Below are 15,498 nucleotides of genomic sequence, written 5' to 3' on the forward strand. Positions count from 1 at the left end.
TGGGCCCGTGAGCCATGGCCGCTGAGCCTGCACGTCCGGACCCTGTGCTCCGCAACGGGAGAGACCACGGCCGTGAGAGGCCCGCGTACCGAAAAAACAAACAAACAAACAAAAATGTCCTAAATTCCCTGGCGGTCTAATGGTCAGGACTCCATGCTTTCACTGCCGAGGGCATGCGTTCGATCCCTGGTCAGGGAACTAAGATCCTGCAAGCCCCGTGGTGCAGCCAAAATAAAAAATTCCTGTCTCTTTCTTGAAAAATCATGTTTGTAGAAACTCAAGGACTAGATCCTCCGAGTCTCACATCAGCCCAGTTACCTTTCCTATTTTAGTCAATAACGACTGAATCTGGGATTAACCTCCAGAGAGAAAGCATAGTCTCAGCACAAAGATGAGGCTATTAATTTAGTGCCACAACTCATTAAAACACACATTTCAACCCACAAAACAGTTTGCTAACCCTCAAAATTCCCACCTGCTCATCATAACTTTATTAAATTGATGTCCAGCCTCAGTGACCCAAATGTTACTGTCCTAACACTTCTTTCCTGTGTTTATTTAATTTATATTATTTCATCAACCAGATATTCTTCAAGGTAAATGTAATTTCCATAGAATTTTGACCTTTAAGCCTAATTTTTAAAGCTATATGATTTAACGAACAGACCAATGTTTACAGTATCTGTGCTTACATTTACTCGATTTCTTTTATTATGTGTTTCACTATTAGCATGAGATCAAATTGGGGAGACTTTTTTTTCCCTTAAGTACAGGTATTTTTATATTTTATAATTTTTACTACTTGATGGTATTTACAGTGCCTTGGGTTTTCTTTTTTAAGTCATATTTAAAATTCAAGAAGTAGGGGCAGAAAATCTTTTTCAAATATATTTTTGTAAGTCTTGATCACATAAGAAGTGAGTCTTTAGTTTTTATGGAGCATCATATTAAACTCTTTTGAGTAAGAGGAACAGAGATTCACTCAAATCACTTCAAGTGATCAAAGCCCCTTTTAAGAAGACACACGTAAATGTAGGCTTGGAAACTGCAATGTATCGTTGGATATTGGAAGATGATTCGGGAGCAAAAGGCGAATGTGTCAGTGGGGTTTCCTTGTCATTCTACCCCGAGTAGATGTTCACAGGTTCCTCTTCTGTCTGTGACTCAGCTTCTCCCTCTGCCTGTGCTTCTGTCCTCTGCTCCTCTGAAGCTTCACTTTTCACCTGACTTCCACTTCAGCAGGGTCCATGCTGTCACATGACCTCTAGGATCTGCCTTCTCCCTGGTCTCTTTCAGCTTTCCTCCCACTATTAACTAATTGACTTTTTCATGGATCTTCCACTTTACCGCCCCGAGACAGACTTAACTACTATTATCACAATTTGGAGAAAAAAATTCAACCCAAATACTTTGGGGGCCACTGGCCAACCCAGGACTTAGGTACCCTCCCCTGCACCATAAGATATGGCCCAGGTGCCAGGGTCATGAGGAACAAAGCCTGACATAGAGCCTGTCACACTGCAGGGGCTCTGGGTGTGACAATTTTTACTATAATGAAGCCATGGACTTGCCAAGCATTGTGAGTATTGTTCTGCACAATAGAAGCACCAGGAGTCTAATATTTCAGTAATCATGGAGAATTATCTTTTCTTTCTAGGCCACCAAAGCCATTGTGTACATAGAAGAATTGAACAGCATGGCAGATGTCACTTTTCCTTCTGTCCCTCAAATTGTGTCCTTACTGATGTATGATGACACTTACAGAGCCAGAGAGAGTGCTGGACCTGTGTCTGGTTATCCTGTTGTCTGTATCACGGTGAGTAGGAAGTTGAGGAAAATTGTAAAATACTTAAAATAATCATGAACATTAACCAATATAGCATGGGCTTTGTCATGATGAAATAAAAGTGGGGGGAAACTGCAGGATTTAATCTATGAACTATGAACTTTGGAAAGGAAACTGTTGATGAAGTAAAGGTCCTATTTTTCTTCCTTCATCCAACAAAGGTTTACTAACTGAGGTACACATAGTGTGTTATCTCATATTATCTCAGGGTTTGCCACTGAGAGAAAAATAAATAAGATATGAACTCTACACTCGAGGAATTTAAACATAAGGGAGAGAAAAATATATAAGAATCAGTCACTCTACTATAAGAAATGATGTGATCATTATACAAACTAGGAGATAGAACAGCAGCTCCACCTGTGAGGGAAGGTTTGGTATCGTCCGAAGAAAATGTCAATAGTTTAAGAGTCACATAAGGGGGAATCCCCAAGGTTAACAGCTGATCTTTCAGCAGAAACTCTGCAAGCCAGAAAGGACTGGCAGGACATATTTAAAGTGATGAAAGAGAAGAAGCTACAGCCAAGATTACTCTACCCAGCAAGGATCTCGTTCAGATTTGATGGAGAAATTAAAACCTATACAAACAAGCAAAAGCTGAGAGAGTTCAGCACCACCAAACCAGCTTTACAACAAATGCTAAAGGAACTTCTCTAGGCAAGAAACACAAGAGAAAGAAAAGACCTACAATAACAAGCCCAAAACAATTAAGAAAATGGGAATAGGAACATACATACTGATAATTACTTTAAATGTAAATGGATTAAATGCTCCCACCAAAAGACACAGACTGGCTGAATGGATACAAAAACAAGACCCATATATATGCTGTCTACAAGAGACCCACTTCAGACCTAGGGACACATACAGACTGAAAGTGGGGGGATGGAAAAAGATATTCCATGCAAATGGAAATCAAAAGAAAGCTGGAGTAGCTTTCTTTTGTATCTTTTGTATCAGACAAAATAGACTTTAAAATAAAGACTATTACAAGAGTCAAAGAAGGACACTAAGTAATGATCAAGGGATCAATCCAAGAAGAAGATATAACAATTGTAAATATTTATGCACACAACATAGGAGCACCTCAATACATAAGGCAGATACTAACAGCCATAGAAGGGGAAATCGACAGTAACACAATCATAGTAGGGGACTTTAACACCCCCACTTTCACCAATGGACAGATCATCCAAAATGAAAATAAATAAGGAAACACAAGCTTTAAATGATACATTAAACAAGATGGACTTAATTGATGTTTATAAGACATTCCATCCAAAAACAACAGAATACACATTTTTCTCAAGTGCTCATGGAACATTCTCCAGGATAGATCATATCTTGGGTCACAAATCAAGCCTTGGTAAATTTAAGAAAATTGAAATCGTATCAAGTATCTTTTCCGACCACAATGCTATGAGACTAGATATCAATTACAGGAAAAGATCTGTAAAAAATACAAACACATGGAGGCTAAAGAATACACTACTTAATAACGAAGTGATCACTGAAGAAATCAAAGAGGAAATAAAAAAATACCTAGAAACAAATGACAATGGAGACACGACGACCCAAAACCTATGGGATGCAGCAAAAGCAGTTCTAAGAGTGAAGTTTATAGCAAAACAATCCTACCTTAAGAAACAGGAAACATCTCAAATAAACAACCTAACCTTGCACCTAAAGCAATTAGAGAAAGAAGAACAAAAAACCCCAAAGTTAGCAGAAGGAAAGAAATCATAAATATCAGATCCAAAATAAATGAAAAAGAAATGACGGAAACGATAGCAAAGATCAATAAAACTAAAAGCTGGTTCTTTGAGAAGATAAACAAAGTTGATAACCCATTAGCCAGACTCATGAAGAAAAAAAGGGAGAGGACTCAAATCAATAGAATTAGAAATGAAAAAGGAGAAGTAACAACTGACACTGCAGAAATACAAAGGATCAGGAGAGATTACTACAAGCAACTCTATGCCAATAAAATGGGCAACCTGGAAGAAACGGACAAATTCTTAGAAATGCACGACCTGCCGAGACTGAACCAGGAAGAAATAGAAAATATGAACAGACCAATCACAAGCACTGAAATTGAAACTGTGATTAAAAATCGTGCAACAAACAAAAGCCCAGGACTGGATGGCTTCACAGGCAAATTCTATCAAACATTTAGAGAAGAGCTAACACCTATCCTTCTCAAACTCTTCCAAAATATAGCAGAGGGAGGAACACTCCCAAACTCATTCTACGAGGCCACCATCACCTTGATACCAAAACCAGACAAGGATGTCACAAAGAAAGAAAACTACAGGCCAATATCACTGATGAACATAGATGCAAAAATCCTCAACAAAATACTAGCAAACAGAATCCAACAGCACATTAAAAGGATCATACACCATGATCAAGTGGGGTTTATTCCAGGAATGCAAGGATTCTTCAATATACGCAAATCTATCAATGTGATTAACCATATTAACAAATTTACAGAAATCTCTCATTCCTATACACTAATGATGAAAAATCTGAAAGTGATATTAAGAAAACACTCCCATTTACCACTGCAACAAAAAGGATAAAATATCTAGGAATAAACCTACCTAAGGGGAAAAAAGACCTGTATGCAGAAAATTATAAGACACTGATGAAAGAAATTAAAGATGATACAAACAGATGGAGAGATATACCATGTTCTTGGATTGGAAGAATCAACATTGTGAAAATGACTCTACTACCCAAAGCAATCTACAGATTCAGTGCAATCCCTATCAAACTACCACGGGCATTTTTCACAGAATTAGAACAAAAAATTTCACAATTTGTATGGAAACACAAAAGACCCCCGAATAGCCAAAGCAATCTTGAGAACGTAAAATGGAGCTGGAGGAATCAGGCTCCCGGACTTCAGACTATACTACAAAGCTACAGTAATCAAGTCAGTATGGTACTGGCACAAAAACAGAAATATAGATCAATGGAATAGGATAGAAAGCCCAGAGATAAACCCACACACATATAGTCACCTTATCTTTGATAAAGGTGGCAGGAATATACAGTGGAGAAAGGACAGCCTCTTCAATAAGTGGTGCTGGGAAAACTGGACAGGTACATGTAAAAGTATGAAATTGGAACACTCCCTAACACCATACACAAAAATAAACTCAAAATGGATTAAAGTCCTAAATGTAAGGCCAGACATTATCAAACTCTTTGAGGAAAACATAGGCAGAACACTCTATGACATAAATCCCAGCAAGATCTTTTTTGACCCACCTCCTAGAGAAATGGAAATAAAAACAAAAATAAACAAATGGGACCTAATGAAACTTCAAAGCTTTTGCACAGCAAAGGAAACCATAAACAAGACCAAAAGACAACCCTCAGAATGGGAGAAAATATTTGCAAATGAAGCAACTGAGTAATCTCCAAAATTTACAAGCATCTCATGCAGCTCAATAACAAAAAAACAAACAACCCAATCCAAAAATGGGCAGAAGACCTAAATAGACATTTCTCCAATATACAGACTGGCAACAAACACATGAAAGAATGCTCAACATCATTAATCATTAGAGAAATGCAAACTACAATGAGATATCATCTCACACCGGTCAGAATGGCCATCATCAAAAAATCTACAAACAATAAATGCTGGAGAGAGTGTGGAGAAAAGGGGACACTCTTGCACTGTTGGTGGGAATGTAAACTGATGCAACCACTATGGAGAACAGTATGGAGGTTCCTCAAAAACCTACAGATAGAACTACTGTACGACCCAACAGTCCCACTACTGGGCATATACCCTGAGAAAACCATAATTCAAAAAGAGTCATGTACGTACATGTTCATTGCAGCTCTATTTACAATAGCCAGGACATGGAAGCAACCTAAGTGTCCATCAACAGATAAATAGATAAAGAAGATGTGGCACATATATACAATGGAATATTACTCAGCCATGAAAAGAAACAAAATTGAGTTATTTGTAGTGAGGTGGATGGACCTAGAGTCTGTCATACAGAGTGAAGTAAGTCAGAAGGAGAAAAACAAATACCGTATGCTAACACATATATATGGAATCTAAGAAAGAAAAAAAAGGTCATGAAGAACCTAGGGGTAAGATGGGAATAAAGACACAGACCTACTAGAGAATGGATTTGAGGACATGGAGAGGGGGAAGGGTAAGCTGTGACGAAAAGTGAGAGAGTGGCATGGTCATATATACACTACCAAACATAAAATAGATAGCTAGTGGGAAGCAGCCGCATAGCACAGAGAGATCAGCTCAGTGGTTATTGACCACCTAGAGGGGTGGGTTAGGGAGGGTGGGAGGGAGACGCAAGAGGGAAGAGATATGGGAACATATGTATATGTATAGCTGATTCACTTTGTTATAAAGCAGAAACTAACACACCATTGTAAAGCAATTATACTCCGGTAAAGATGTTAAAATAATAAAAAAATAGTCACATAAGGAAACGTCATTTCTGTATGAAGTGGTTGCCTTACAAATGGCGTATTATAGTTACTTTTTCAATTGCCTTCTCTTACCTATGAATTATAAGCTCCTTGTGAGCAAAAACTGGGACGCATTTTTTCTTACTTTGCAATACCCCTGGTGTGATGACCTACATATAATAGGTATACAGTAAATGTTTATTGGATTAGCAAGGCAGAAATAATAATGTGGTGCAAGTTACAGAGGTCTTGAAATGTTATATTAAGGAACGTGCATTTCATTTGTTGGGTAGCAGGGAGCTCTTGCACAGAAGAATGGCATGAGAAGAGGGGTTGTATTGGAGTGTTACCATGGCAACCGTGGTCACCCGACGAGAAAGGCCCTGAATTAGATAGAAAGGTGATGCTTGGAATGGGAAGGAAAAGACCAACTTAAGAGACAGCCTACAAAAAAGAATCAACCAAGTTCACTGACCCACTGGATGTTGGGGGCAAAATGAGAGTGAGAAGAGAGGGAGAGAGAAGAGAACAAGGACGATTCGACAACTCTGAGGATTCAAGAGATGATGAAATGAGTATCACTTTTACTCGTATCAGGTTAAAGGTGGAAAAGGCCAATAAGCTGTTTGAAATGCAAGATTAGAGTTCATAAAAGCTAGCATCACTAGGACCAGGAATTTGAAAGTTGCATGAATAACATGTAGAAATGGAAAAACAGTAGCAGTGAAAACACTAAGGGAGAGAGAACTTAAGAGGAATAATTTCCGCCTTGTTCTAAACTGTGGCCCTAACATAGTTATTTGTTTCCCATAGGCTTGCAACCCTAAATATCCAGACTATGACAAAACAGGATCCATTTGTGCAAGTGAGAACATCAATGACACTTTGACCCGGTACCGATGGCTGATCAGCGCACCCGCGGGCCCCGACGGAGTGACCAGCCCCATGAGAGAGGTGGACTTTGACACCTTTTTCACTTCATCCAAGAGGATCAGTTTAGACTCCATATACTTTCAGCCTGGCTCCAGGGTGCAGTGTGCGGCTCGGGCTGTGAATGCCGATGGCAATGAAGGCTTGGAGCTGATGAGCCCTACCGTAACCATCGGCAGAGAAGAAGGTAGTGCATGGCCATTTCCACACGAAGGTCGCTGGAATACCATGGAATGTTATATATGTCTAATTTCCAGTTATTCATTCCTCCAAATGCCCCATGTATTCCGTAATACTCTATAAGGTTTTGTTTGTTTGTTTGCGGTACGCGGGCCTCTCACTGCTGTGGCCTCTCCCGTTGTGGAGCACAGGCTCCGGACGCGCAGGCTCAGCGGCCATGGCTCACGGGCCCAGCCGCTCCGCGGCATGTAGGATCCTCCCGGACCGGGGCACGAACCCGCATCCCCTGCATCGGCAGGCGGACTCTCAACCACTGTGCCACCAGGGAAGCCCTCTATAAGTATTTTTAAATGATAATCTATTTTCGCAAAAATATTCATTAGAAAACAAATATTTATTCATTTTGCATTTTTTGATCACTGAGCGTATGTCAGGCTTTTGGCTGTCATGAAAAATAAGGCAGGATTCCTGCCTTCCAGGAGTCCATACTCAAAATAAAGAAACAGACAAATTTTAGTCTGGACAGGACACAGGAATGCAAAAGTAGTAGTGATGGGTTCTAGCCTGAGTGGATCTGGAAAGGTTTCATCAAAGAGGAGATGCTTAAGCTGAGTCTTGAAAACAGTCGGGGAAAACAAGCATGAGCAATGACTCGTAGAAGCATGAAAAAACATGGAGTATTCTGGGAACTACAAGCAGAGAAATGGAGCAGGATGAAAGGGAGAGGAAGGGAGATCAGGAGATGAAGCCGTTGGTACGCAAGGGTCAGATCTGGACAGGGCAGCTCATGTGTGATGCCAGATCACTCCCAGCTGGTGGCTGGCTGAACAGGAGTTTGCTGGGGCAGGAGGGGAAGGACAGTCCAGGTAGAGAGGTGTGTACTAGTGTCCATACTTGGTTATTAGAGGGGAGGTTGAGGTCAGGGCTAGAGCCCGGACGCAGTGGAGGTGGAAAATACATGTGGCCGGAGACAACACTGACGAGACAGGAAATCCACTTTATAAACTAATCCTTTACTCTGCAGAAGAATGTTTAAATCAGAGTTTTAAATTAACAGTCTTTTAATAAGATTCTATTTCTAAAAATTCCATTTGTGTACAACACTTCAGATGTGCATATGTTGCAGCAAGAAAAGTTATATGTACCACCTCCCACCATTATATATTCAGGATCAATATTTATTGACAACATGTAGAGTAACCATGTTCTTTTATTAGGATTAGAATGTATGGTTTTTAGATTTCTCTTAAAACCGAACTATTGTGTTGGTACCAAAACTAAATTAAACAATGCCTTAAAATGAGTCGCCCCTGGGGCTTCCCTGGTGGCGCAGTGGTTGAGAGTCCGCCTGCTGATGCAGGGGTCGTGGGTTCGTGCCCCGGTCCGGGAAGATCCCACATGCCGCTGAGCGGCTGGGCCCGTGAGCCATGGCTGCTGAGCCTGTGCGTCCGGAGCCTGTGCTCCGCGACGGGAGAGGCCACAACAGTGAGATGCCCGCGTACAGCAAAAAAAAAGGGTCGCCCCCAATTAATAAAGCACACATCCCAGATGTTAGGGCCTGATTCTGATCTGTTTTCTACAAACAGAAAAGGAATTATATATTGCCTAGTTCTCTGGAAACTGTGATCCAGCATCGGGCGGTCTCTTGGTATTAAAATGAAGACACTACAGTGCTTTCAAAGCAAACATACGAGGAAGATTTTCATGTTAAAATTCTAGATAGATAGATAGATAAGACGATGAGTTATAATTTATAATACACATACTGTAAGAAATTACATATATAGAGAAAACTATATATTTTGCTCTCTGATTCTAAGAAGGCTAGTTTTTGTTTTCTAGAATGAGTGCATTTTTAGTTTTATTATAAATAATGTAAATTTTATGACTAGTCTTAAGGATTTAATTCTAAGGTAACAATCTCATTCATTTAATTAAACTACACTTACTTTTTCCTGTTGTTTTTCAATCATTTTTACTATGCCTGTTTATACTTCATGTTAAGACGATTTTGTGAATATGACCATAACAGATGGAGTCCAGCACAAATTATATCACATTGAATAATATTTATTTTTTCTTAAACTTTATAAAATACGCCAAATGTTAAGAAGAAGCCATTGAACAGTCTTCTGGGATTACTTTTCCCGTCATGGTCTTTTACTTCCTCATAGTATCAACTCTCAGCAGTGCCTTAGTTCACAGAGAATTTTAAAGTACACAGAAAATTAATAGTGCCTATTTAAAAATATATACTTTAAGTGTTGTCTATTATCTTCTTTTAGCATAAATGTCTTCATTTTGCCTCGAGGTCTTTGTCAGCCCCGGGTGCCAGGGATAGTGGGAGCAGAGCCCTTCTCAGCTAAATTGCGCTACACGGGTCCCGAGGACCCAGAGTACACAAACCTCATCAAGCTCACTGTCACCATGCCCCACATAGACGGTAGGTGACTTGGGTAAGCAAATCCATGGAGGTGGTTTGGGCTTCTCTTTACCTGCTTTATTTTACTGAATACAGGCAGACCTCATTTTATTGCACTTCGCAGATACTGCGTTTTTTTTAAAAATTGAAGGTTGGTGGCAACCCTGCTTCCAGCAAGTCTATCAGCGCCATTTTTCCAACACCACCTGCTCACTTCGTGTCTCTGTCTCACATTTTGATAATTCTCTCAATATTTCAAACCCTCCACCAGCAAAAAGATTAAGACTCCTTCAGAGGATAGTTAGCATTTTTTAGTAACAAAATATTTTTTAATGAAGGTGTGTACATTGCTTTTTAGACATACGCTATTGCACACTTTATAGACTACAGTATAGTTTTTAATTTTTTTATTGCAGTATAGTTGACTTACAATGTTGTGTTAGTTTCAGGTGTACAGAAAAGTGAATCAGTTATACATATGTATAGATTTTCCATTCTTTTTCAGATTCTTCCCCATATAGGTTATTACAGAAAACTGAGTAGAGTTCCCTGTGCTATACAGTAGGTCCTTGTTAGTTATCTATTTTATACACAGTAGTGTGTATATGTCAATCCCAAGCCAATCTCCTAATTGGTCACTTCCTCCCACATTTCCCCTTTGGTAACCATAAATTTGATTTCGAGCTCTGTGAGTCTGATTCTGTTTTGTAAATAAGTTCATTCGTATCATTTTTTTTTTTTTATCAGATTCCACATATAAGTGATATTTGTCTTTGTCTGACTTACTTCACTTAGTATGGTAACCTCTAGGTCCATCCAAAGTTTCTGCAAGTGGCATTATTTCATTCTTTTCGTGGCTGAGTAATATTCCATTGTGTATATGTACCACATCTTCTTTATCCTAGTAAATTTTAACATAACTTTTATACGCACTGGGAAACAAAAAATTCATGTGACTCACTTGATTTCAATATTTGCCTCATTGCGTTGGTCTGGAACCAAACCTGCAATATCTCTGAGGTCTGCCTGTACTCTGAATAACCAAGCATACAATAAATGCTCAATTTGCAACTTAAGCTTCAAGTCCTGCTTCTTCTGAGTGTTTCTGTTGTCTTTCTGCCCAGTTTTTTTCTCAAGTCTGACAGTTTTGACATTCTTTAAAATTAGATAAATTTCACACATGTCACAACACAGTGAAAGCTTTGGTTAATGTGCTTGCTGTCTTTCATGACATATGCACAGTGTGCCTTCAAAACGCTTGAGCTTGGACTTACAGGAAAGCAATTTGGAATCTCAATCCCTGCCTTCAACACCTATTTGCTTTTCCATATCTGGAGTCTCATAGCTCTTTCCCAGTATTTATTGCAACAACTAAGACATTTCCTAGGCATTAATATAAGGTAAAAAAAAATGCAATTAACAATGTTAAATTTTGTGCCCATTTTCTCTGGATAGGGAAGTGTGGCCAGAATTTCTGAGTCAGTAACTTTACCCACATTTTGTGAACATTCCCTCAGGTACAGAAGACATTTTCAAGTTCTATTCCTCTTAATTCGCTTTATTCCTGAAGTATATTAATATTAATTTTATTACTTAGTATGTTAGTTATATTTTAAGTACCTAAAGGACAGGAAGCATTAGGCAATATTAGGAACTACAAGGTAGAATTTACCTGCCTCATGAAAAGGACGTAATTCTGCTTTGTCTGCTTATTACAAACCCAAATTTATGCTGGTGGGCATAGGTGCACAGAAATCTGCACCTCCTTACTTTACAGTGTAATGTTGGGTCCATGTTTGACCACCCTACCTTTAGACCCATATGGGAGGTGTGATTCAGTTGTGCAGAGGGAAGAAGGGACCATTAGGGAAGGGCAGACCTATAATAGTTCTTCCTAATAGAGAGATTGGTCCCTCGTGCTTCTCCTAGAGCTTGACTTAGCATTTTCTGAAACATTCGATAGCTGTAGCTCCGCAGAAGCTGGCCAGTTCTTTTGCGGGGCCAGAGAATCTAAGAGGGAGAGGTGGAAAAGGTGCCAAGAGAAGACCTCTTTCACAGTCCTTTTTGCTGCATTGCTTATGCCAGGGCTCAACCAACTGTGTCCCATGGACTGGATCTAGCCTTCTACCTGTTGTTGTATGGTCTGCAAGCTAAAAATGGTTTTCACATTTTTTAATGTTTGGAAGAAACCAAACATTATTCTTCTTCTTTGAAAGCAGAATATTTCATGACACATGAAAAGTGTATAAAATTCTAATCCATTGGCCGTGATTAAGTCTTCGTGCACACAGTTATGTGTATTCCTTTACAAATCATCTATGGCAGCTCTGGCTCTGCAATGGCAGCTTTGAGCAGTTACAACAGAGACCTTGTGGCCCACAAATCCTAAAATACTTACAGAAGTTTGCCAACTCTTAGCCTATACCGAATAGTGGTAGTTTTCAAACTTTTTGGTCTGAGGACACCCTCAAAATTATTTATGGCCACAAAGACCTTTTGTTTTGTGGGTTATAGCTATAAATATTTACTGGATTTAAAATTGAGGAATTGTTAAATATGTATTTATTCATTAATTTTAAAATAAGAATGAATCTATCACATGTTAACACGAAAAACATACTTTTAAGAAAAAGAATTACAATTTATAAAGCAAAACAAAAGAGTGGCATAGTTTCACATTTTTGAAAATATCTTTAGTGTCTGGCTTAATAAAAGAGCTGGATTCTTAGGTCTGCTTCTGCATTCAGTCTATTGCAATATATGATTTATTTTAGCCTCTGAAAAACTCCACTGTACACTACTGAGAAAATAAGCGTGGAAAAGTCAAATAATACCTTAGAGTCGTGAAAATAGCTTTAATGTTATAGATCTCCTGAAATATCCTCGGGATCCTCCGGGGTCCTAAGATACCACTTTTATAATCACTGCTCTGCAGTATTTTATAACACTTGTCTCCTCAAGAGATAAAGAGATTATAAAGTGTTCAAAGCCCTTTGCTGTTGGTAAAAATGGTAACAATGATTTACAAAAATCCCTTGTAGGCATGCTCCCTGTGATTTCCACCAAGGAGCTCTCCAACTTTGAGCTCACCCTCAGCCCTGATGGCACACGAGTTGGAAACCACAAATGCTCCAACCTCCTGGATTATACTGAAGTAAAGACCCACCATGGGTTCTTGACTGATGCTACCAAAAATCCAGAAATAATTGGAGAGACGTATCCTTACCAGTACAGCTCATCTATCAGGGGTTCCAATACCTTACGCTTCTACCGAAATCTGAACCTGGAAGCCTGCTTATGGGAGTTCGTTAGCTACTATGACATGTCAGAGCTGCTCACGGACTGTGGAGGCACCATTGGAACCGATGGACAGGTATGGATGTTTAGCATCTGAGCTTTGGTCACTGGACAAACCAGTTGCTTTTGTTCAGTAACGTAGACTTGGAATAAATCTCAGCTCCAGTCTTCCATCCTGGTGATGTAGGTTATTAGGCACAGGAAAGAGCAGGTAATTGGCATGAGTGGTATGGAAATCCATGTCTATTTCCATAACAATGTGTCAAAATCTATGTATTTTTTAGCAGTGGGTCAGTAACATTATCTTTGTATTGAAAGGACACTGTATAGTTACGCTGTAAGCTCCAAATCTACTCTGATATTAGAAAACTCCAAATACGAATTTCTCTTTGAAGTACACATTTTCATTTCTTGTGTTATGTACAGATGGCTGTGATGCATCATGAACGATCTCAAATGAGGGTCCTCGGGGTCAGTCTAGTTTTTCTCCCTTCTTACTCTCTTTCTTCTTTCCCCGCCTTCTATCTTTCTCTCCTTCTACTCCCATTTCTCCCCCTTTTTCTTTCTAGTTTTCTCCCCATTTCCTCCCTATCTGGTCCATTTCTCCATCACTAACATAGTCAAAAGTATTTTCATTTAAAGCTTACTGTTATTTCTGCTCTACAATTACTGATTCCTCTTCATACTACACAGGCAGACATTTACACATAAAATACACACACACACACAATCCCCCCCCCCATCACCACCATCATCGTTGTTGTTAAAATGATGGTGAAGCAAGGTCTCCATTAGCAGTTACAGTAGAGAATCTAAAATATGTAGGGTGTAGCTTAGATTTGTGATGAGTATTTGAATTAAAAGCCATGCTTTGTCCAACTGGACTAAAGCAAAGAGCTTATTTATGTAACTTATACATTAAGACGTTGAATGGTACCCAAAATATGTCTTATCTTTCAAGATTTAGCTGAGGTGAGGCTGGATTTTTTTTTTTCTGTGCCATATTCCTGTGATGTTAAACTATAAAACAAGCAGTAACAAGAGAAATGTAGACAGTAACTATCAGTTTAATTCCAGAGCAAAGCTGTAAATCTTGGCCGGTTCTGCCGGTGTTGATGTCTAATGGCCACATATTATGTCTGGGAACTGTTGGGCTCCAAGGTAGTGAGACTTTTATCTCTGTCTCCTCTAAAAGCAACAAAATATCCAGAAACTTGCATGAATCACTAAAAATCTCAAGCAAAAACACCAACAGTAAGACAGTGTAGAAGAGTGGAAAGAGCCTGCATATTGGAATCAAGCAAATGTGGACTTATATTTGGCTCTGACATTCTCTAGCTACGTCTTCTTGGGCAGGTTACTTAAACCCTCATAAGTGTTACCTCTTCAAGTCCCTCTTTCCCACCCTGTCTCTGCTACCTGGGAGAGACGTGAAAGAAAAAAGTTCCTATTCTCAGAATAGAGACTCATATTAACACATCTACCCCCGCCTCTTCCTCTATAGGTCAAATATCTCCATTCCTTTGGCCGTTCCTCCCAGAGCCTGTTTTCAATCCATTATTAACTCATTCCTGTTTTCTTTCTGGATGCTCTTCTCTCAGGATCTTGCCGAAATCACAGGCTCTATTGGCATAAGCGAAATGGGACATAGTAATAGGATTATATTGTAGTTCTGGGTCTTTGTTAAAAAGCACTTCATCCCATGAAGCTTCTCTGTGGGTCTCGTCTAGTCTGTGGTCACTTTTTAGCCTCAAGAATGTTTTCCATCTTCTCTGCAAATGGCAGTAATTTTCTGTCTTTCATACGTGCAACCCAGACAGGCTTCCCTAGTGAAAACCCTGCACTTATCCTACTTAAGCTTTATCCTACTTAAGCCTATATCTGCCCACTTTTCTGGTGTATCAAGGGCATTTTGAATGCAAATCCGTCTCTCCAGCCAATCCTCACTATAAAATGCTCAGCTAAATTAATTTTACTTCGCTGGAGTTTTAAAATCACTGTTCCTCTATTTAGTTAAGTTCAGTTTTTTTTTTTTCCCATTACAACTGCTAACTAGAAAAGTTATTACCCTGCTTCCGTAGTTGAGCTATCGACTGTTCTACTCCACTAGGTGAAAACTGGCAACTGCCGGGTTCAGTGAAGTTTTACCTGCCTGAACGCTAAAGATGTTACTTTCTACTTAGGGAGAAGAGAGAGTGCAATATAAGAATTACTGAACCATCCCAGTTCCCAACTGGCTTGTGTTACCTTGAGGAGTAAGATGGCCAGCTGGTTATATGAGTTTCTTCTGAAAGGACTTTTCTGCTTTCGCATTGTTGAAAATAAATGTAGTAACATAAGCATGGTGATCAACGTAATAGAC

General features: G+C 39.3%; 1 protein-coding gene across 1 annotated transcript in view; it reads left to right on the forward strand.

Moving 5' to 3' along the window:
* Positions 1 to 1,657: 1,657 nt before the first annotated feature.
* The window catches only part of FREM2 (FRAS1 related extracellular matrix 2), a gene marked incomplete at its 5' end in the record, with an annotated part of 29,916 nt that continues 16,075 nt past the window's right edge, over positions 1,658 to 15,498 (forward strand). The window contains 4 exons of the mRNA XM_007471692.1: positions 1,658 to 1,816; positions 7,121 to 7,424; positions 9,729 to 9,860; positions 12,881 to 13,212. Of these exons, the coding sequence (XP_007471754.1) occupies positions 1,658 to 1,816; positions 7,121 to 7,424; positions 9,729 to 9,860; positions 12,881 to 13,212 (927 nt within the window). The remainder of the gene's footprint in view (positions 1,817 to 7,120; positions 7,425 to 9,728; positions 9,861 to 12,880; positions 13,213 to 15,498) is intronic.

This window comes from Lipotes vexillifer, unplaced genomic scaffold, assembly GCF_000442215.2.
Source record: "Lipotes vexillifer unplaced genomic scaffold, Lipotes_vexillifer_v1.1 scaffold470, whole genome shotgun sequence".
Classification (NCBI taxonomy): domain Eukaryota; kingdom Metazoa; phylum Chordata; class Mammalia; order Artiodactyla; family Lipotidae; genus Lipotes; species Lipotes vexillifer.